The sequence below is a fragment of the Ctenocephalides felis genome, unplaced genomic scaffold (genome assembly GCF_003426905.1).
Source record: "Ctenocephalides felis isolate EL2017-DRISC unplaced genomic scaffold, ASM342690v1 CF-g0.4_SCAFFOLD_01886, whole genome shotgun sequence".
Lineage (NCBI taxonomy): Eukaryota > Metazoa > Arthropoda > Insecta > Siphonaptera > Pulicidae > Ctenocephalides > Ctenocephalides felis.
Window position 1 is genome coordinate 164,995,541 of NW_020538040.1, and position 22,667 is coordinate 165,018,207.

Consider the following 22,667-nt stretch of genomic DNA (forward strand, 5'->3'; position numbering starts at 1 on the left):
TTTTATACTATAAATTTTCTAGAGATATTTTTTAGGGCCATACAACGTTCGCCGTTCCAGCTAGTATATACAATGTATATTTTTATAGTTATAGGTAGTTTATACATATATAAACTTGTCTTGAACTTGGAATATTAAATAATTCATTTTTATCGATTATTTTTATATTCTGCAGCTAATGTAAAATCATTCAGTAATTGGTCGCATCAATATAATGTAGTTATTCATAAATTATTGATAAAATCTTGACGCGCTCCGTGAATGAAATATCACCCTAACATTTCATATAATTGGAACATTGTATGCTCAAGTTGTGTTGTTGGTTAACCTTGATTGTCAATATTCCTTCAAAGGCAAAATGTTTACGTTTTCTCTGAATAATAAAATCGATAAGTCATTGCAGAATACAATACGAAATAAGTTGACAAACTTATTATCATTTACTCGGATTCGGGCAATATACATAGTATAACATTCATTGAATTATAAGACATTAAACATTTTTGGCGGATATACAAAAATCATATTTTAAGTGACTTTATATGGTTGAGGTACAAACTGTTTATGGAATATTTTATCAGAAATCAAACATTAACTTAACAAAACTTAACTCACATTGATCTGATTTTTTCAACGTCGTGTGTTTTATGGCAATCCAAACTGTTGTCCTTTATCTATGTCATAGATTTAATATTACAACTACTGTAATACTGATGAATTTATTTATTGGTGCATCAATGCTCTGAACCACTATTGTTACTTGCTATCCATATATTTCCGAATAAAAACAGATTCTCTACTGCTTGATATCAGGCTATCAGATGCTGCTGGCCAAGCCAGGAATTTCAGATAAAAATTCCATAGCTCTAAGTTCTAACTCATAGGGGAATCTTTTTATATAAAATATTAAAATCTATATAAATATTTTAATATTAAAAAAAAACTAGAATAAAACAATCGGTGTGTTATTATTTCAGTTACTTCTATTTAAATTTTTATGCAATCATTTTTAAATTAGTTTGAAATTCAATCACAAATCGATAATAAACATTTGCTTAATTTCCATTATAAAAACATCACTCTATATTTTATTCACATTGTTTTGAATGCCAGCAAAGTTGGATTCATATTTCATAATAATTGTATATGCAAAATGAACGTGTTACAATTTTTGGATGAAGGTTTTATATATTTTTTGTAGGCAATTATAATATCAATTTCCACACGGACCGATTGAGGCAAAAAATCGAGTGCTTGTGCAAATATTTACGAAAATATTGTATTGGAGCGAACAATAGAACTTCTCGGGGATTCGTCGATATCTGTAATACTGAGACGTATATATTTGATAGGGTGGGACAAAAAGGTCCAATTCGACTTTAAGTAATTATCGTGGTTAAACTAAATGAACCTCACAATACATAACGCATATCAAACAAGTAACTATCGGACTTTGTTCTATAAAATTCCCAGTTAATTCCTAATTATAGAAATGTGTATTTTACATCATAGGCTGGGTAAAAAAGGACAGCCAGGGATAAACAGATTGGATACCCTAATTTCAAATCTAAAGGGATTGTACGAAATAATAGATACATTATTCAATCAGTGCAAAATATGGATTTAATATGCACATATTTTACAAAGATAACAGTGTATATAACCTTGATCTAGTATTTCGCCAAACAAAATATCAGCAAAGTTGAAAAATTTGTTTTTTTAACCTAATTTAATATTCACTATTTTTTATTGTTTACACTTTTGCCAAGGTACAAGTTCAGCTGGTCGGTTTTTTTTTTGCCCCACCCACATGTAAGCATTTCAAAGAGGCGTTTTGTGGCATCACATGTCTTGACGTCACATCACTTATTAAAATTTCTACAAATTCATAAAATATGTCGTTTATACAACAGATGCAGACCTTATATATTTTAACAATCCATTTCATAAATTTATATAAGGTTTCAATATTTGACGAAACCCTCCATAATCTTTATTATTCTGAAGAATAAAGCCAAAAAATAAATTACTTTCACTGTTCCCTGTATCAAAATCTATGCGGCAGATAATCCGAAATTAAAAATTAATCGCTTCACACCTGAAATTAGATTTACATGGTGTGCCCTTTACGAAAATCCTTCCAGTGTAGGCGGAGACCGTTGTGAACTTTGAAATTTTGAATGAAAAGTATAAACAGGATGATTTCAATACTATTCGAACACGGAGTTTCGAAGTTGAAGTATTGGTAAATCGATATTTAATCGTTTTATTTATCCAATCATTTCCAATTAGAAACTGAGAATTTTGAGAATAGTATAGAACATAGGAATAAAATGAAGCATAGGGTATAACTGAGACCATGAACTGAAAATGTAAATTGAGTATAAAACATAGACAGAAACAAATTTTTGTGTTCATTTTCAATTTATTTAGCATGATACTTATTTTAAAGACACTGTATCGGGAAATTGGCATGAAAACCCTAGTAACTAACTTACTGACAGATTTTTCACAATTTATATGCATATGCCATTTGTCCATTCGTTCAATATAATATTTGATAAAGTAAATTGTTAACTTTTTTAATAAATTATTAACTATTTTTCCGAGAGAAATGATTGTGTGTTTGCTAAAGAATCCAACTGTATAATTTTATGTTTTGTCGACATTTCAAGTCAATCTGAATTGTTTGAGACTGAAATTGGTGCGTGTATATGTGAGAAAAAATTAGAACTTTCGTCCATATTTTTTTAAAAACGGCTGCACTAGATTTCAAAAATTTAAAAGGATTTTGGTGAAACTCGATAAGGACTCGCATTGATTAATTTTTTTTGCTGATCACCTAAGCCGTGTCTTTAGAAATAGCAAAAATAAGCAAAATTTTGTGTCCAAGTTTTCGCCAAGAATCCAGAACTGATATTAAAAATTCAAAAACAGTTTGAATGATAGTAATTGGTTCGAAATATATTGCAGCGATTAGTTCTTGGTTGCAATCACTGGGTGGTTTCTTTGTAATTAATCGTTGAAAAAAAAAGATTTTTATGAAACTTTATTTGATGATAGATTTCGTGGTCTTGACGAACATTCTGTATCATTATAGGTTTACAATATGTGGTTTAATTATAAAAATTGGTATTATAGGCCGCGTTTTTGGACCATACACCGTGTATGTTTTTTTGTATTTTATAATTAATGCAATTTTAGATATTATTTTTAAGTCTCTTTGAGTCATCATATGAAAATGGCTTGATTAGATTCGTAAAGGTTTCTGATTTAGTGACAATTTCAATTTTTAAACTAAAAAAGATATGTTTCAATATATATAATGTATACAATATAATGGTGGATTGGTATATAAATCTACCTAATACGTATAATACCCAATATTATACTTCATCATTAAATATTTTAGATCAGTACATTTATATGTATTATAAAAATATAAAACAGTCTATTGTTTTTATGCGTCAAAAAAGAACAATGTTGATCATTCTTAATAAAAATCACATCAGTTTTTATCGAAATAAAAAGGGGTTCTAATTACATCTATAGGTTGATCAGTATGTTGTTTGTCATGGCATGTTTGCCATACCAAACTATTTCACGAGTATATTGGCCAAAGGCTTGGATGTTGTTATTTGAGTGATCTTTACATTTAAGGTAAAGGTTTTCAGTGAGCTTTTTAATTTGGTGGAGTACTGTCGGTACGTCAGTCAGTTCATGTGTATATTTCGTAGAGTAATAGTGCCTGGTCAGTGGGTCTCTTGATTTGTTGAGTACTAGTCGTAAGGCTTTATTTTGTACAGTCTGTAGTTTTTGTAAGTTAGGTTTTGTATGATTTAATGACTTTTTACTAGAAACCTTTTATTCGAAATAAACAGTTTAAAAAATAATTTAAATAGCTATATTTTGATTCGTTTTTATTATTTAACATATTGTAAAATTTTCTTGTTTATTTTCAGTTTGAAAAATAAGTAAAATTTTGTAAAAATAAATTTAAAAACTTCACATTTAGCAATTTTTTTACACTAAGAATTGTGGTAAATTTTGCACTTCTATTATTCTTATGCCTTTCTATAAAGTTTTTGTTCATCGTCCGTTAACGGTCACATCTTAATTTGAAATTTGGTTTCAATTGTGGGGTATCCGTTTCATTGTGGGGTCTCCATTGCTTTTTGGGGTCTTTATTGCATTGTAACACCTTTATTACATCGTGGGGTCTCCGCGGTACCGTGGTGTCTCTTCCACTACGCGGCGTCTCCACCGTGGCGCGGCGCGATAGTTTGTTGTGGCGATGGTCTCGGCGCGCCCCTGTCGCTACGAGTCGGCTCTACGTCGAATCCGCGACTGCGCTACGGTACGCGTTTGCTCGCAGTATCGATATTCGTATTACGTAAAGCGTCACGTGAAATGAGACACACGGCATCATTTTTATCTCGACGCTCAACACGCAAAATACGGTAGTGATAAATTTTAAACGCGGTACACAGATTTTTTATTGATTGAATATTTTAGCAAATTTTTTAAAATTTACCATTGTTCTCTTACAAAAATCTGTAGTTAAAACGTCTTTTCGATTCATGCGCTAACTGTAAACATCTGTCTACCTGACGCACTGTTTTGGCGCGCTCCGTGCGATGTTCGTTGATTTTTGATTTTAGACTTTCTACAATAAACGTATTTTTTGTGTATTTATATTCAAGAGTGTTCTGGTGTATGTAATTTTCAGTTTATTTTGTGGTGGATTTATTGATAGTATTAAAGCTTCGTTTTGTATCCATGGGCTGGGTTACAATTAGATTATATTTTGTACGTGAATTTGTTAGACAATTCATTTATAATTTTCTAAATGTAATCATATTAACTACAGATCACTCTTAGTATATCAGTTAATTATTCCATTTGATTTATTTTCCGTTACATTTATGGCACCGCATATATTCATATCATAACGTTTACCATACAAATATTTTTCAACCGTCACAATTCGTGTAATAAATGAAGCACCTTCACATCATGACATATTTCATCCATAAATAGAAGATAATAGCTAGTAAATTATTTCGTTTTACTAGTCGCAGTTATTTCTAAATTTAGTTCAAACATCAATTATGACTATTGATATTTTTAGTGGCATGTATACAAACATCACGTTATATTCGCATTCATTTCAGTATAAATATGATTGTATTATCATCCAACATTAATTTGATTTTTAAAAATATTATAATTAAAATTTTAGTTTTTTTATTACCGCCAAAATCCACAAAATTTCAGAAAGAATTACTACAAGGAAAAATAGATGCTCCACTAGAGGATACTAAAATGTCAAATTCTGGAGGTGCCACCATGAAGAGTAAATGGTTAAAAGCATTCCGGAGCCTAAAACCCACCAATAGTCAAAGTGATAGGTAAGTTAATTATACTATCGCATTAAATATAATATTAAACAACACGTTAATGACAATTTTCATTATTATCCAATTTTATACTAAACCACAAAAATATTTTACTTATTATATGAATTTCAAAAGCATAATTTTCATGCTTGATATAAGATATTCTCCAGCCGTTACTGCGTGATTTATTTAAATACAATTATTTCGAATTACGCAAGAGAAAACTAATATTAATAGCTTCTTACGTAATCTCTCACTCGTTTTTTTATATATTGAATTGACTTAAAATCATGTTGTCGTAGCTTATTCGAAAATATATAATTAAATTATATTACTCGTGCGTTCAAAATGATACGCTTGGAAATTGAGATTGAAAATGATATCCGAATGTCCTGAATTAAAACGTAATGAAATGAAATTTTGAGCTCTTATCCAGAAGCATATTTCATTAAATCATCAGATTTAATTCATGAAAAAAATGTTATATACTGATATTTTTACATTCAATTGGTAGTACATACTTGTTTGTGCATTCTGCCTAAATATAATAATTAAATCAAATTATGAACAGTTTCTCATTAATAGGTTTAAATAAAAAATATCTCTAATAGAATTAAAAATTTTCTAAGAATATACCGTTCAATAATAACGTCACCAAAATATTTGACAATAATCAAAGTTTTGAAAGAATAAAAAGAAGTATCATCGATTTAATAACACTTCAAGTGTTTCATCGATTTTTTTCAAATTATTGAATAATTCTCTTATTAAAAAATAAAGAAAAATCAAAAATCAATTTTTGCAATCAAGTGTATTATATTAATACCTCAAATCATAACAAAAACTTATTATATTATATGGACAGGAATAGCACCAATTTTTAAGGTTGAAAAACCTGTTTATATTTCGGAAAAGATATAAAAACAGCTATTTCTTAACCAAAGAGTTGCATTTGTTGTCTTATAGAAATACTATATTTTTATAAGGATTTTAATTCTATTCATGCACATAATATAAAATTGTACATAACTCTGTCAATTCAGCGCTTTTCGAATGCAATTTTCAAAATTTTAGTCTCGTTTTTGTGATATTTTTTCGATAGTTATACATTTAATTTATTTAATTTACATTATCAAGAATATTTTAAATAATTACTATATAAACATAAAAAGAAATGAAAAAAATAAGAATTTTGAAAAACCTTATCTATGAGCGTCATAATTTAGGTTTTTTAAAATTAATTCACAACAATTACATAACAAATAAGAAACCGGTTGTAAGTGGCATTTCTGCATTGAAACAAATTGCATGAACTTTCTGAAATGTAAATAATCAATAAGTCTATAATATTTTAAGATATTTGTTATTTTTAATTAATTATATTTTTATCGTAAGAGAGATATACAAAATCATAAATGCTCTCACATCTACTCTTATGTATCATTGTGTGGAATAAATAAATCTTTCCAAACTGGAGATTTCAACAATTTGCCTTAAGCACGATGCCATGCACCACTAGTTTTTCATTCAAATTTCAGTGCTAAAATTTATGAAATTTGCTCAAGTATAATATTAAAGGAAGAAAACAAAAACAACAATAATAATAAACATAAGAAATTTAAAATAATTGGAGTAATTATTGATCGATTTTCATTGATTATTGGTTCTTTTTATGCCTTAAATGTTTAGTTACGTTACAGAAAGCCGAGCAATTTGTCTTTTAAGGCTAAATAACTATGCAAATTTGCTCACGTATATTAAAAAAAAAAAACTGACGTGTAAATGCCTTAAAATTTTGTTTATAGTAAGTCTGATTTCAACCATTCAAAACTTAAAAAAAAAATTTTTTTTTCTTCCAAAAAAAGTTAGGTTTTGTTTATAACACAAAAAGTTTTGTCAATCCAAGTCACAATATCACGCCCCACCAATTTATTCTACTACGGTTCCAATTACAAATGGGTCACGAAATAAAGTTCGTACAGCAGCGTCATCATTTCGCCTGCAGCAGTACATTTGACGTCGGATTGATAATTCGTATATAGCATCAACTTCTCCAATAAGCCATACTGTTTAAATCACTATGACAGTTAATCAAGGCGCGCACTTTGTTCCACATAAATCATTAACCGACTCGGCAACAAACTAAATGGCAACAAACACTCATTACGAGCAGAAATGAATGACCTACATTATTCAGAAACTACCATGTTAAACCTTATCAGTGCTAAATTAAATTTGCAACAGTTTGTTTGAAATTTCTCGGGATGTTTATAATTATTAGTTTGCCTTCTGGTGTAACTTGCACGATGGACTTAATTATTAAGTTTGGGTCGGGAGAGTTACAAATACTTCTAACTCATAAAATAGTTTACTCGATCGTTGAGTAGACGTAATATACATGTAAATATATATTTTTGAGATTTTCTTATGCGTCGTTGATTTTTTTTTATTTTTGAAATATTAGCATCTAATTAATCTAATAGGATACTTGTTAAGGCCATAAACTTCAGCATTATAAAAAGTATCTGTATAATCATCGAAAAAATTTTATACGTACATTATTAAGAATTTTTTTAAAGTATATGTATGTAAATATATTTTTTACCCTAAATCGACGTTTTCAAAATTCGAAAGCCATTCGATATATCTCGATAAGCACTATAGTTTGTTAATTTTTCGCAACGATCGGCTGTTTCTTCGTTGATAGCAGAAAAGTGAAAAAATGTCCGCGTTTTAGTCCGCAATTTTAAATAGATTTTAAAAATTTAAAAACTGTTAGTAGAATATTGGCTGAGAATCGACCTGATTACTTTTTGGTCAAAATTCGCTAGCACAAGTTCTTGTAATTATCTGTTAAAAATTTTTTAGACGATTATTATGATATTTTTGTTGACGATATATATCATGGTCTTTCCAGAGCATACTGAAATAATACTGTCTTACGACAAGTCGTTTAATTTTTAAAATTAAAATTCGTCAAAATTTGCAAAAACTAGTGACGTTAGTCAAAATTACACAAATTTCAAATGCTTAAAAGCCATTCGATATATCTCGATGAGGACTAACGTTTCTCAGTTCTGTGCGACGATCGGCCGAGCCGTTTCTTAGTAATTAAGAGAAAAGTGAAAAAATTTCGTTTTAGTCAAGAAATTTGAAACGATTTCAAAAAATGAAATCGTGCTGATTAAATTTGGACATAAGATTGGTCGAGCCGTTTTTTGTAATTAACCATTGAAAAAAATATTAGATTAAATTTTTTATGTTGATAGACATCATGGTCCTAAAGAACATACTTAATTTTACGGCCATACGGCAAGTAGTTTAATCTTAAAAAATCATCAAAATTTGAAAAAAAAACTTGTGTCAAAAGAAAACTGACGAGAACTTTTTTAAATAATTATTTGTTTCATTATTTCATGAAAGAAATACTGAAAAAAACCGTAACAATTGAAAATGAAAATTGGTAAATTCAAAAATATTATAAGGAAGTTATGATTATACTTTGATCAGATAGAAAAAGTGAATTTGTAATGGTCAAAATTTTAATAAATTTCATAAAGAAGGAGTTGTGTTCCTAGCAAAACCTAGTAAAGCAAAACTACTTTTGCTTTTGTAACTCATATATTGAAGATTCGTGTGTTTTTACAATTGTGTATATATATACGAATGTTTGCATGTGCTGTGTGTGAATGAAAACAATTATTTCTATCATTATTAAAATATCAAAAGCTTCAAGCTTTCATTCTAGTTGGATCGATTCTAAATATTTTGTAATTGGTCTTACCCATACAAATTCGTTCTATGTCGCATTTTTCTCTGTTTGATCAATAATTTTATTACAACTGTCAATTCATTCCAGAATACAAACGATATTGGCGTTTTGAAGATCAAACTGAATTGTATTATATATATATATATATATATATATATATATATATATATATTTATTATCTAATCTATGAAGTACACATATACTACATAAACCATTTAACTAGTTTTCTCAGAAATCACTAAATACGAAAGTCATTAAAAACAAATATTCAATTTTCTTCTATATAATTTATCTATTACGCGCTACGTAAAGTCGTTGATTTTAAATTTCATTTCCAATTTTTATTGATTTTAAAGTGCAATTCACAAATCAAAGAAAATTTCATTGAAAGTAGTAATACGAGTGAAAAATGTTCAATGTATAAATTTATTGACTTAAGTGACGAATAAGTAGGTAATTTGATTTTACTTAAAAATCTGCTTATAAAATCTATAAAATCTTGTAGTATTATTATCAACATTTTGACATTGAAATTAATTTTAGGTGAAATTTGTTAAGACTTTTATGAAATAATAAATAAAAATAATAATGATATTTTAAATATTTGCTGTATTAAATTTTAAAAAAATTGTTAATTTCTAAATTTGATTGAATGATAAGGGAATACTTTATTAAATTTGAGATTTTTTATGGTATGGTAATTTTTTTTGCTGGAGTATTATTAAAAATAAATAAAAATTATCCATACTATATTAATAATATTAACCATGAGATAAAAAAGCATAAAAATGATGAAACATGAATTATATATAAAACTGGTTTCTTTCTACCAATTAATTAATTATATTGGCACTTTATATACTTTGAAAATGTCAAAGAATTATTATTCCAATTTTGCATGTTGGATAAGATGATAAATATATACCAAAATTAATTGTTTCTTCAGATGTCAATTATAGCTTTGGTTATAGAAATTATACGGAACTTTATCTAAACTATAGCAAACAGTTATTAATCTAAAAAGAAATCATTGCTTGATATATTTTCAATGATCTGATTTTTATATTTGATTAGTTATTAATTATAAGATAAAAGTAAATAATATTATATTTATTTTTTTTATTTCATATAGTAATTACAGAAATATGATACCTAGTAATGATTGCATTTAATTAACTAATTAAATTATAGTCTATTTTATTCGAGAATTTAAACAAGAAGCAAACTTTTTAATTTGATTTTTGGCAGAAAATAATATTAATTTCTCCACCACTTAATATCATCTTTTATGATAATTGAGTAATTGAGAAATATCAATTAATTTTATTAACGTAGAGTAAAATAATAATGTTTGTATAAATGTTTAAAGGTTTATGAACATTTTGACATACCATAGAAAAATTTGATGTATGTGTGTGTCCGTGTGTGTATGTATGTGCGGATACAATTTTTCGTCGCCGATTTTGAGAACAGAAATCAAGCGATTTGAATGATCCAAAAAACATTCGATTCCTATTGATAAGGAGACGTGCTGATTAGTTATTCGCAAAGGCAGGTCTAGCCGTTCCGAAGATGCGAGGCAAACAGTGCCAAAGATGGTAAATTAATTTTTGAGAGAACGAAGCCCCGGATTTACATAATTCAAAAAACATTTTATTTGTATCGACGAAATGAAGATCGTATGTAATTTTTGGAAAAGTACGTCTAGTGGTTTCGGAAATCTAATAAAAAACTGAAAAAAGAATGTGGACAAAAATGATCATTAGACATATGCACATCAAATTTTCAGATATTTTAATAATAATAAATTTTGTTTACATTTCCATTGGTTTCGTGCCAATGATTATCTGCTAGACTGCTATGCGTCGCTTACGCGCTTCGATTTTACACAGCTAACGTATTGCAATGAATTTGAAAAAAAGTTCAAAATTTCCAAGATATATCAAAGTATAAATAAAATAAAATTTTTCAAAAAGGTCAATTTTTTCGAAAATTTTAAAATTCTCAAAAATCTTTTTCAGTTCTAGAAAAAATTTAAATCATATTCAAAATTTATAATTTTTGGTATGGAAAGTTCCAACAATTTGCCTTAAGACACGATGCCATGCATCACTAGTTTTACTTTTTCTATAGTATGTCATTACATTGACACTGCTCATCTTCATTATAATAAAAAAAAGTTTACTAAATAGTGCTATATATAATAAATTGAATTTCTTCCCAAACAACTTTCAGTATACAATTTTCCAAAACATATGATAATTATGCGGCTCGAGTCAGATCCACACATTTTAATTTAATTCTATAACAGCAAAAAAGAAATTAATTTCTCCGCAACTTAATAAAATAAATCCCCAAGGCATCTCTTATGATAATTGGCGATTAAGTAATTTCAATTTAATTCGTGTAAGGTTTTTCATTAAAAAAGTTTGCATTTAAATGACACGGGGCCATAGATACCTGGCTCCAAATCCTTTCCGTATTTAGCGGATTAAGCAAATATTTAATTAAAAATCACGCTCGGAGTGATCATACTTATCTTCTTTAGCTTTCAAGGAGTTTTTTGGCATATTGGAAACGTTTAACCTTTTTATAAAATACTGCAGGGCATAGTCTATAAGTTTGTCGATTTCATTCTTCCATAAAAATAGATATGAAATTTATGGCATATGCATTCGCTGAAACATTAATATTATTGTAGATTTATTGAACGAAGTATATTTATATGACCTAAATCGAGCGATGAAAAACTTTGAAACTTCTGGAATAGATCGTAAGTTCATTATCATTGATTTTGTATGTATATATTTGCCATCGACTGAAGGATATTATGGTTATATTTATACTAGAACATTTTTTAAATTGATTTCAGAGTTGGTAAAATTCATGATTTACATTAAATTGTTTAGTAAAATTAGATATTGCCTTTTATAACAATTGTAATATATATTTTTGGTCATAAAAATGCAGTAGTTTTTAATAAGCGAGTTCTGTTTGTGAAAAATATGTTCATGGGTTTCTGCAACATAATTTTTTATCCTTTGCGCTTATTTGTTAATATAACTAGTAGTTTATGGCATAGTGTTTTAAATCAAATTGCTGGAACTTCCCATACTGTAATGAAATATTCGAAGAATATTGAATGTTATCAAATATAGTCTTATGATTGATTTTGAAAGTATATAAGTGAGCTTTAGAACTCTAGCTAGATTTAAAATCAAAATCCGAATTATTTTTGATATTCAAACAAAAATAATTTTGGAAATACAAAAATAAAAAATATTGGAATAAAAAAATGGATTTTTTTATCCATTTTGATTCACAAATGGATTTTTGAATCAATTAAATCGGGAGCTTCGTTCTCTCAAAAACCATCAATTTTCCAAAAGCTTTTAGTCTCCAAAACGGTTGGACCTGTCTTTGCCAATAACTGATCACCACTTCTCTCTTTTATTACGAATTGAATGTTTTTTGAATCACCCAAATCGGATGCTCCGCGGTTTCAAAAACTCGATTTCTATTTTCTGCACTTTTTACTTTGTATCTCCGAAACAGCTGGGCCTGTCTTTGCCAAAACTTAGTCACCACTTCTCTTTATTATTAGAATTGAATGTTTTTTCATCATCCAAATCGGATGCCTTGCGATTTCAAAAATTCGATTTCTCTTTTCTTTGCTTCGTATCTCCGAAACTGCTGGACTTGTCTTTGCCAAAAACTAATTAGCACGTCTCCTCATCAGTTGGAATCAAAAGCTTTTTCAATAAATCAAATCGATTGATCTGTGCGCTCGAAATCATGGACGAAAAATTGTATTCACGCAAAACACACACACACATCTATGTTTTGAGGTATATGCAAAATGTTCAAAAATCTCTCAAATGAAACGTGTGTAAAAATTTTCATTTCTGATTTTTAAACGATTACAATAACTTACTCGATGAGAAGTTAAAAAAACATAATAAAATAATTATCATTTGTTTGTTTTTTCAAATACATTCACTTTTTTATTTAAATCAAAACGATTTTTGCTTTGGCCATGTTGTATTATAATTAGTAAATAAGCTTTCATATGGCGCCAAAAAAGATGTATGTTTATAGGTTATTATTTATTATAAAGATAAAAAACTGATTAAAATTATTTTTGAAAAATGAGGTTAAGTTTCAATGAGTGACCATGTGGACACAACTAAAAACTGAGTGGAACTTAGAACAATGTAACACGATTCAGAAAATCTTCTTCATGATCTGTATTAAATGAATTTATTTTAATAACTGTTCTGCTACATACTAATTGCTGTTTTTACTACACTCATATTTTTTAATCATATATGGTAATTCATCTTCAAGTACCAATTTTATATATTAAAATATATTCTTTTTGAATTGAAATTGACTTAATTTATTATAATCATATTTATTATATGATTATAATAAATATATATATATATATATATATATATATATATATATATATATGATTATGACTGAAAACTCAGCCTTATTTTTTTAAATCATTAAAAATATATCCTGCTATTTTGTAAAATTATAATAATTTGTTAATATCCGTATATACTGAAAAAATATCATGCAGAATTCCCAATAATTATAAGAAGACCACAAATTCAGTTATTAGCTACATTTAAAAAATATCGCCATTGTATACAGCAATAAGTTGAATTTTTTCCTTATTTTTCTAATTCAAGTAATATAGTATTAAATATTATCATATATAGTAATCTATTCTTATAATTACTAATAATTACAAGGAGGCCACAAATTGAATAATAGGAAGACCACAAAAAATATCGCCTGATTGTTGTGTTAAATTCCATATTGTATTTCCATTGTATGCGTTGAATTTTCTCCTTATTTCTCTAATTCGAGTAATACGATATCATCGAATCAAGCTTTGTCATAATATTATGTTTCAACATATTCTCAAACATATGTGTATTTCTTTTGTCGCAGGAAGATATCCAACGATGTGGAAAACGTGTCGCACTTCCTGCAGGAGTACACCTACAAAAAGATCACGCCCTGCGACGTCTGCTCAGAAGTACTCAGAGGTTAGTAATGCGATCTTTTTGACTCTAAACCTGTGCTTTCCAAATTAAGAAACAAATTATTTATTTGCAAACTAGTTGTGCATGGCATCGTGCCTTGAGGCAAATTGCTGGAAGTTTTCGTACCAAAAATTAGAATTTTTTGAAAACTTTGAAAACTGTGATTTTTGAAAATTTTGCAATTTTTGAAAGAAATTATCTTTTGTAAAAATATTTTTTTCTTTAGATTTTGAAATTGTTTGTAAATTTTGAACTTTTTCCAAAGCAATCGTGCTGCGTGGCTATTTTAGAAAAGAAATATCAAAGCGCGTAAGCGCCGCATCGTAGTCTAGCGGATAAACATTGGTACAGAACCCATAAAAATGTAAACAAAATTTATATTTGTTAATAACATATCTATAGAATATGTGATAATTTAATGTGCTTATGTCTACTGATCACTTTTGACGCCAAAATAGGTTTTTTTTTTCACTTTTTTTACTAGATCAATGAAACCACTAGACCTACCTTTTTTAAATAAATATTTAATAGATTTTTACTTGTCATACCGTTATTTATGTGGCGAATAGAATTTAATATATTCACATAAATCCAGATAAAATATCAGAAAACGTTCCTTATTTTATTATATAAGATATAAATTTGTATTAAATCATGAGCCAATTTATGCCAATAGTTCATGTAAAACGCAAAGAATATTATTTTTATGTTCTTAATAAATACGAAATATTATCCAAAAATTCATCGGTTGAAAAACGTCTAAAAAATGCAATAAATCTTTTTTTCTATAAAAAATTTACAAATTTAGCATATTATATGTTTAGCAATTTTAGAGCACTATTTTGAACAATAAGTTTAATTCTTACTGATTAATTTAAAAAAATAAATGCTATCGGTTTTTATCTCAGTACTAAAAACAATTAGTTGTTTTCACATACACAAGTTTATGTTTAAAAAAAAATTAAATATTAAATAATAAAGTTTCTACCTTCAAAGTTTGTGATAATCTGTTATTTTTAATAACATTTTTTGTGAGTGCACCTAACTTATTTATTTATGTATTTTACAACAATGAACCATATATTTAAAGATTGCTTGATGGATTAATTTATTGCTATTTTATTAATTTTATATATGTTTATTTCGTAAAAAATAATAATAATTTTATTTAGAATATTGATGAACAGTAAGGTGGAATTTTGTTATTGAATAGACCATACCTTTTAACTGTTCACGCTTACAGAAATTCTACTTATTTTTTATCAAATTTAAAAAATATCTTCATCTTTAAAATTCATACATTTATAAATTTGAAAAATTTCCATCCAAAATAAAGAACTATAGAGAATAAAGTACATCTAATAAAGTAGGAGAGTCTTCAGCAAAATTTAAATCATTAGTATTACAGCCCAAGGATGCGCGAATAATTCTCACATCGAGCAGAAAATTATTAAGCATGATTTGTTGCAAATTCCTAATATATAACCTTCATACAAAAAACATTTATATAAAAATTTGTACGCTCAAACGATTTTTACAAGCCTCGGAGAAAATAAGAGTTTTCTTAAATCTTCTTTTGCTTGAAAAATAGAAATAAACATACTTCATAACATCAAAGTATCAGCAAAGTAATTCAATGTCATATGAACAGCTGTTTAATAAGATTTAATTTTCTTGTCGATAAAAGACTATTAGAAATATTAAAAATCTTCTGTTATAAACATCAAGGAGTTGTTTTATGATTTTATGCGAAAACATTTTATAATAATTTATTTCAGAAAAGAGCAGTCGAGCGATATAAATATGTATTTCTCAACAAATTGTTCCAAAAATCGATTTATAAAGGGTGTCCAGACCTTGACGTCAAGCTGAAACAGGGTGAAAGTAATAACAAAAATATTTAAAAATTGTTAACCTTATAACAAATTTTGGTGTTAAATTTTTAGTCTACTATATTGAACACCAAGTGCTCACTAATTAGTATAAAAATATAAATTTGAATGGTTTTCACCTTGTTTTATACATTCACAAGTTTATTCACAGTCTTGAAAAATTTTTGAAAAAAATATATTACGTTGTTGATGAGCTTTTAAGTGCCACCTAGAGCTTTGGAAAAATTATGACCATTTTCTGGTTATTGTCGTTAACTTTTATCAATTTTGTATATTTAAACTTTTGAACCGTAACCGTGAATAACATTTCTGAGATTACAATAAAAAGATACAATTGCCCAAATTTTCCAAAATTAAGACTTTTTCTTGAACTATGCAATTACAATTTTCTAAATTGGTCGACTTGGAGAGGCCCTTAAGACAAAAAAAATTCAAGTAAATAAATAATAAATTTGAGCAAAGTTATGAAATATTTTACCTTTTCACAATCCTGTTGAAAAAGGTTGTTTTTCTGAATTGAACTGAATTTTTAGACTGAGAGCCAGTGAACCTTTTGAATAACGGTGTTCCTGTAAGGCTAAAAATTTTTGTACAGGTGATTTTTAACGTGCTAAGTACGGAAACGACGGTCTGGCAGGTTTTAGCCCTGCACATCATGGTCGTCCAGGCGTTTGAAAGTGTAAAAAACACCCGAAAATTAAACTTGTTCCTGTAAGGTTCAAATTTTTATACGATTTAATTTACTCATTGAGAAGTTCGAAAATCAATCTGCCAGACCATTTCGACCTGCACAAGTACCTGCCAGACGAGCCGGAAAGTGAGCAAAAAATGCCCCAAAATAAACTTTGTCCTGTAAAGCTGAAATTTACATATGTGTTTATCTAAGAAATTCTAAAAAGGTCTGTGCAATTGCCAGACCATTCTGGCTAGCATAAGCCCTTGCCAGACGAGGGCAAAAATGCTATGGCGGGAGGCGAGTAATAGGCGTTGCGTGAAAACTTATAGCATATATTCAAACTATATTATGAGAAATTACAAATTATGGTCAAAATAAATTTAATTAGTCACAATAAAATATATATTATCATGAATTAATCATCATTATCAGATATATCGCTAATTAATACTTCAATTCAGGCTTCTATTGAGTATCAATTGAATTTTCTGAAAATAGGTGAAAGTTGAAAAGAAACATTTATTTCTGAATGTTCAACGAAGGGTAACAGATTTGAAGAAAAAATTTCACAGGTAAAAATTATGAATTTCTTTTTCAGAAAAAAAAGAAACCTATTAAAGCTAATAATAAAGTTCACGAAATTCGTGTCCAACGTGATTTGGTTGGTCGCCTGTTGGCGCGAAACCTTATCATATCTCATTACAATTGTTAGCTTCCCGAAGAAGTTTGTTTTCATCAAAAAATCCCATTGGTTAATTTTATGTTTTCTCGACGTTTCAAGCCATTCTGAATCGAATGAGACCAAATTTGGAAAAAGTGAACAAATTTTTTTCCGTAAGTAAATCGACGTTTTCTAAAAAACAACTGGACCGATTTAAAAATTCATCAAAATTTGCAAAAATTAATATCGCTTTTTTGGCATTTGTCAAAATTAGACCTTTTATCGACGTTTGCTCAAAAACGCCGGAACCGATTTCAAAAATTCAAAAGCCATTTGATGTACATCGATGAGAACTATCGTTTGTCAGTTTTGTGCTACGATCTGCCGTTTCTTTGTAATTTGGAAAAATGTGTTAAACTTTTCATCCACATTTAAGCTCATACTACCGAATCGATTTTAAAAAATCAAAAACTGTTCGAAAGATATTAGTTGGGAATGATATTGATTAGTTTTAGGTGAAAATCTACCGAGCCGTTTTCTTGTAATTAACTGTTGAAAACAAAATTTAAGCCGATTTTTATGGAACTTTTTTTGGGGATATATATATCATGGTCTTATAGAACTTAGTGAAATATTACCGCATTACGACAAGTAGTTTAATTTTAAAAATTCATCAAATATTGAAAAAATGAGTATGAGTACTTTGTGAATTTTTATTTTCACATTTGTTAAAATTAAAATTAGACGATTTACTTGGTATAACGATAGAGTAAATGGTCTTAATGAACATACTGAACCATTAAAGTCCTACGAATACTGGTTCAATTATAAAAATTATTGATTTGTGAAAATTTGCTTTTAGAAAATACTCCGAGTTAACGTGTTCGTTCGTTTTCAATTATGTGTAATAAATCCACTCGTAATACTATTAATCACTCATAAATTAATTTATTTTTTATTGATTAAGTCGGGAAGTTCATGTAACTTGCCTCAAGGCAAAATACGAATACCAACTACTTTTAATGTCACTTTGCCACGCAGATGGAACTATCTATAAAACCGCGTAAACAGCAATGATTGAAGTCTTACAAGCAAATATAACTGATAACGAAACAATTTGGTATAATGCTGTTGTTTTCGATGGACTTTATTTACTGCATTCAATGAAAAATATACCAAAAACATTCGGTAATATTTCGAAAAAATAATGTCTATTTTAGCGGCAGCACATGCTGCACGAGTAGATATAGCTTTGAAATAGTCATTTAAAAGTACCAACAATTCTTAAATCTCAAAATACTGGCTGGATATTGATTGAAAAAATATTTGATTTCAATTAGTTTGTGAGAGATACCGTTCCTTCTTCAAATTTTGAAATAATATCACAACATCCTTCTCGTATTGCTGAGGAGGATGCAAACAGAGCTGATCAACACATAGGCGGTAATGTTAAAATTTTTAAATTTGTAATATTTTATATTTATTATATTATTAATATATTTAAATTTGTTTTTTTTATAAACGATAAGTCAGCAATGCCGAATCTTATGACGATGAAGTATTAATTAGCGATATATCTGATAATGATGATTAATTCATGATAATATATATTTTATTGTGACTAATTAAATTTATTTTGACCATAATTTGTAATTTCTCATAATATAGTTTGAATATATGCTATAAGTTTTCACGCAACGCCTATTACTCGCCTCCCGCCATAGCATTTTTGCCCTCGTCTGGCAAGGGCTTATGCTAGCCAGAATGGTCTGGCAATTGCACAGACCTTTTTAGAATTTCTTAGATAAACACATATGTAAATTTCAGCTTTACAGGACAAAGTTTATTTTGGGGCATTTTTTGCTCACTTTCCGGCTCGTCTGGCAGGTACTTGTGCAGGTCGAAATGGTCTGGCAGATTGATTTTCGAACTTCTCAATGAGTAAATTAAATCGTATAAAAATTTGAACCTTACAGGAACAAGTTTAATTTTCGGGTGTTTTTTACACTTTCAAACGCCTGGACGACCATGATGTGCAGGGCTAAAACCTGCCAGACCGTCGTTTCCGTACTTAGCACGTTAAAAATCACCTGTACAAAAATTTTTAGCCTTACAGGAACACCGTTATTCAAAAGGTTCACTGGCTCTTGGTCTATTTGTGAAATAATGATTTTTTTAACGAATCATATATTTTGCTTGCACAATCTAAATACAAGTATTGAAGTAAATTGGCGTAAAGTAAATTCACTTTATGTAGATAAATCAAATATATATATATATATATATATATATATATATATTTGTATATATATTAGGGTGGTCCTTAATATGGACATTTTTTAATTTCCTTGCTTCCAAGGGCTCAAATGGTTCCAAATTGATAAAAAACAATCCTCTGAAAGTTTTAGCTCTTAATATTGTCTTTTTGATAGAGCGTAATTCAATCGAAGTTTTGTATGGAAATAGCATAAAAATATACAAGATTATATCAAATATATATATATATATATATATATATATATATATATAAGTTTCTCTTGATTGTACAAACCTAAAAGCTTCCGAATGACGAGCCATATAATTTTTACAACCTGCTATAGGGCACCATTAATTAAGCAGTATTTTAGGTAGAAAAAACCCCATCCACAAATAATTATATGCAAACCATTACTCTTTTGTTAGAATCAGATAGTAGATTTGATCAAATGAAAATTAATTTTTGTAAAACTAAAAGTATAAATTGCACAAACTTCCGATTGCGTAGCAAAGCACTAAAAGTTTTCAGAAGATACCAGTATAAGTTTTCAAAGGAGGTTTGAAAAATAACATTGGTAATAATAATTTTATCTAAATAACAAATTTTCTTATATATTACTTTTTATTTATAATTGACAATATTTATTTAATTTGTATATTCGCAACTAGGGACTGCAATACCTATAAAAAGAAAAATTGAAACCAGTATTTCGGTATTTTTGCTTTGAAAACCGGTATTACCGGTGGAATACCGGTATAATATATTATTTCAAAAAATGTAAACAAAATTTAAAATTACTCAAGATCAAATTACAATCTGTTTTTTAATAACAATAATATTTAGTAACTAACCAGAAAGCTTTATTTTATTAATTTTGAGTATTTATGGAATAGAATATTTTGGCGCCGACGTCATTTTAAAACACTGTTACATCTTTAAATAAGAACAAATATTTTGCAACATATGAAAGCAATAAATATTCATATTAATGACGAGTCAACATAATATTTTGTCACTTGTTTATATAATAGAACGACCTAAAAAGACACCATTTTCAGACTTAATGACCATTCTGAACTTTAGAGCCGTAATATTTTTGTAAGAATAGTGTGCTAAAAATGCAATTTAAATAAATGCAAAAAAATAAGATTTTTAAAATAATTTATATAATTAAATCATTATTAAAATTGCCAAACATAGTACAATCTTTTTTACAAATTCAGAGAAATTCAGTTATTTTTATAAGTGTTTATGTAATATCGAGTACTAGAGATTATTTTTATAAGTAACTAAAACAATGAGAAATAAATTTGAAGTTACGCAATTTCTTATAATAAAAATAATGTATGTGAATCAAATAAACTTAAGGTTCATGCAAGTAAATCAAATGATAGTTATTGAACAAACTTCCTAGAAACATATTTATCTGTTATTGTTATTTGATTTATATATTCTTAAAAACCAAATCAAATCTAGTTAAGAAATATTTCTGAGAAAGCTCGTTATATAATAATACTTTACCATATATTGCATTTTTACATTTCTTTTTCCTTGAGAAAATGAACTTGAGTTATATTAAAGTGCATTAAATTGAATTCTGGGAAAACATCTATGAATAATATTAACATATTACGTAACTATATCGATTCTTGGGACAATTTGTCCAGAAAGACGAATTTTATGAACGCACGACTGCGGAATAATTTTTCTAAAATGCTTTAGTATAAAATCATAACAGAAATTTTTTAATATTTTTAATTTATGTCTTTTATAGATATGAAAATTAAATCTTATTAAACAGCTGTTCATATGACATTGAATTACTTCGCTGATACTTTGATGTTATGAAATATGTTTATTTCTATTACCCAAGCAAAAGAAGATTTAAAAAAACTCTTATTTTCTCAGAGGCTTGTTAAAATCGTTTGAGCGTACAAATTTCTATAAAAATGTTTTCTATACGAAGGTTTTATATTAGGAATATGCTACAAATCATGCTTAATATCTTTCTGCTCGATGTGAGAATTATTTGCGCATCCTTGGGCTGTCATTCTAATGATTTAAATTTTCCTGAAGACTCTTTTATAATGTTATGGTAATGCGACGAATTAAATGTACTTTAATATTTTTCAATGCCAATGAAAGGAATAACATCGAATAATATTTAATATTTGAAGTAAATAAGTAATTATTGTAAATTACATTAATTTATAACACCTTCTTTACATATTAGTTGGTAAATTATTCATATTTTAAAAAGAAAATTATTTTACTTTGATTTTGGCATATCGAATTCCATTTCTGTTTCAATCTTAATAGTTTGCTAATCTTAGAAATCTGGTTCATACAACCTTAGAAAATTTAACCATCTTACTGAATTTGTAATAAATTACGAGTAATTGTGTCGAAAAAACATTTAACAGAATTTAAAAAAAAACTAGTGGTGTATGGTATCGTGCCTTAAGGCAAATTGCTGGAACTTCCCGTACCGTAACAAAATGTTCAAGAAATATTAAATGATTTCCAATAGATTATTATAATTACTGTAACATTGTCTAATATTTATACGAATGAAAGTTAAAATTTTTTATTTAAAGTATAGAGCTTTAGAACTTTGGCAAGAAATATAATTTTAATTTGAAATAAATTTGATACACAAAAATATTTTTATGAATCAATTTTTTTTCCAAAAGCAATTGTTTTGCCAACACAAGCCGAAAGTTTTTGAATCATTCAAATCGAATGCTAGGTTCTCTCAAAAACTGCCGTTTTTTGTGCATTTACCTCCGTATCTTCAAAACGGCTGCACTTGCCTTTGCCAAAAACTAATCACCACTTCTCCCCATCAGTGCGAATTGAAAGTTATTTTAATCCTTCAAATGCTCCGTTCTCTCAAAAAGTCGATTTCTATTTTCTGCACTTTTTGCTCTGTATCTCCGTAACGGCT

The 22,667-nt window shown here is 27.8% G+C and overlaps 1 protein-coding gene across 1 annotated transcript in view; it reads left to right on the forward strand.

Annotated features, from left to right (window-relative positions):
- Positions 1-22,667, forward strand: part of LOC113376188 — a 332,376-nt gene that overhangs the window by 248,366 nt on the left and 61,343 nt on the right. The window contains exons 11-12 of the mRNA XM_026616105.1: positions 5,278-5,411; positions 14,140-14,237. Of these exons, the coding sequence (XP_026471890.1) occupies positions 5,278-5,411; positions 14,140-14,237 (232 nt within the window). The remainder of the gene's footprint in view (positions 1-5,277; positions 5,412-14,139; positions 14,238-22,667) is intronic.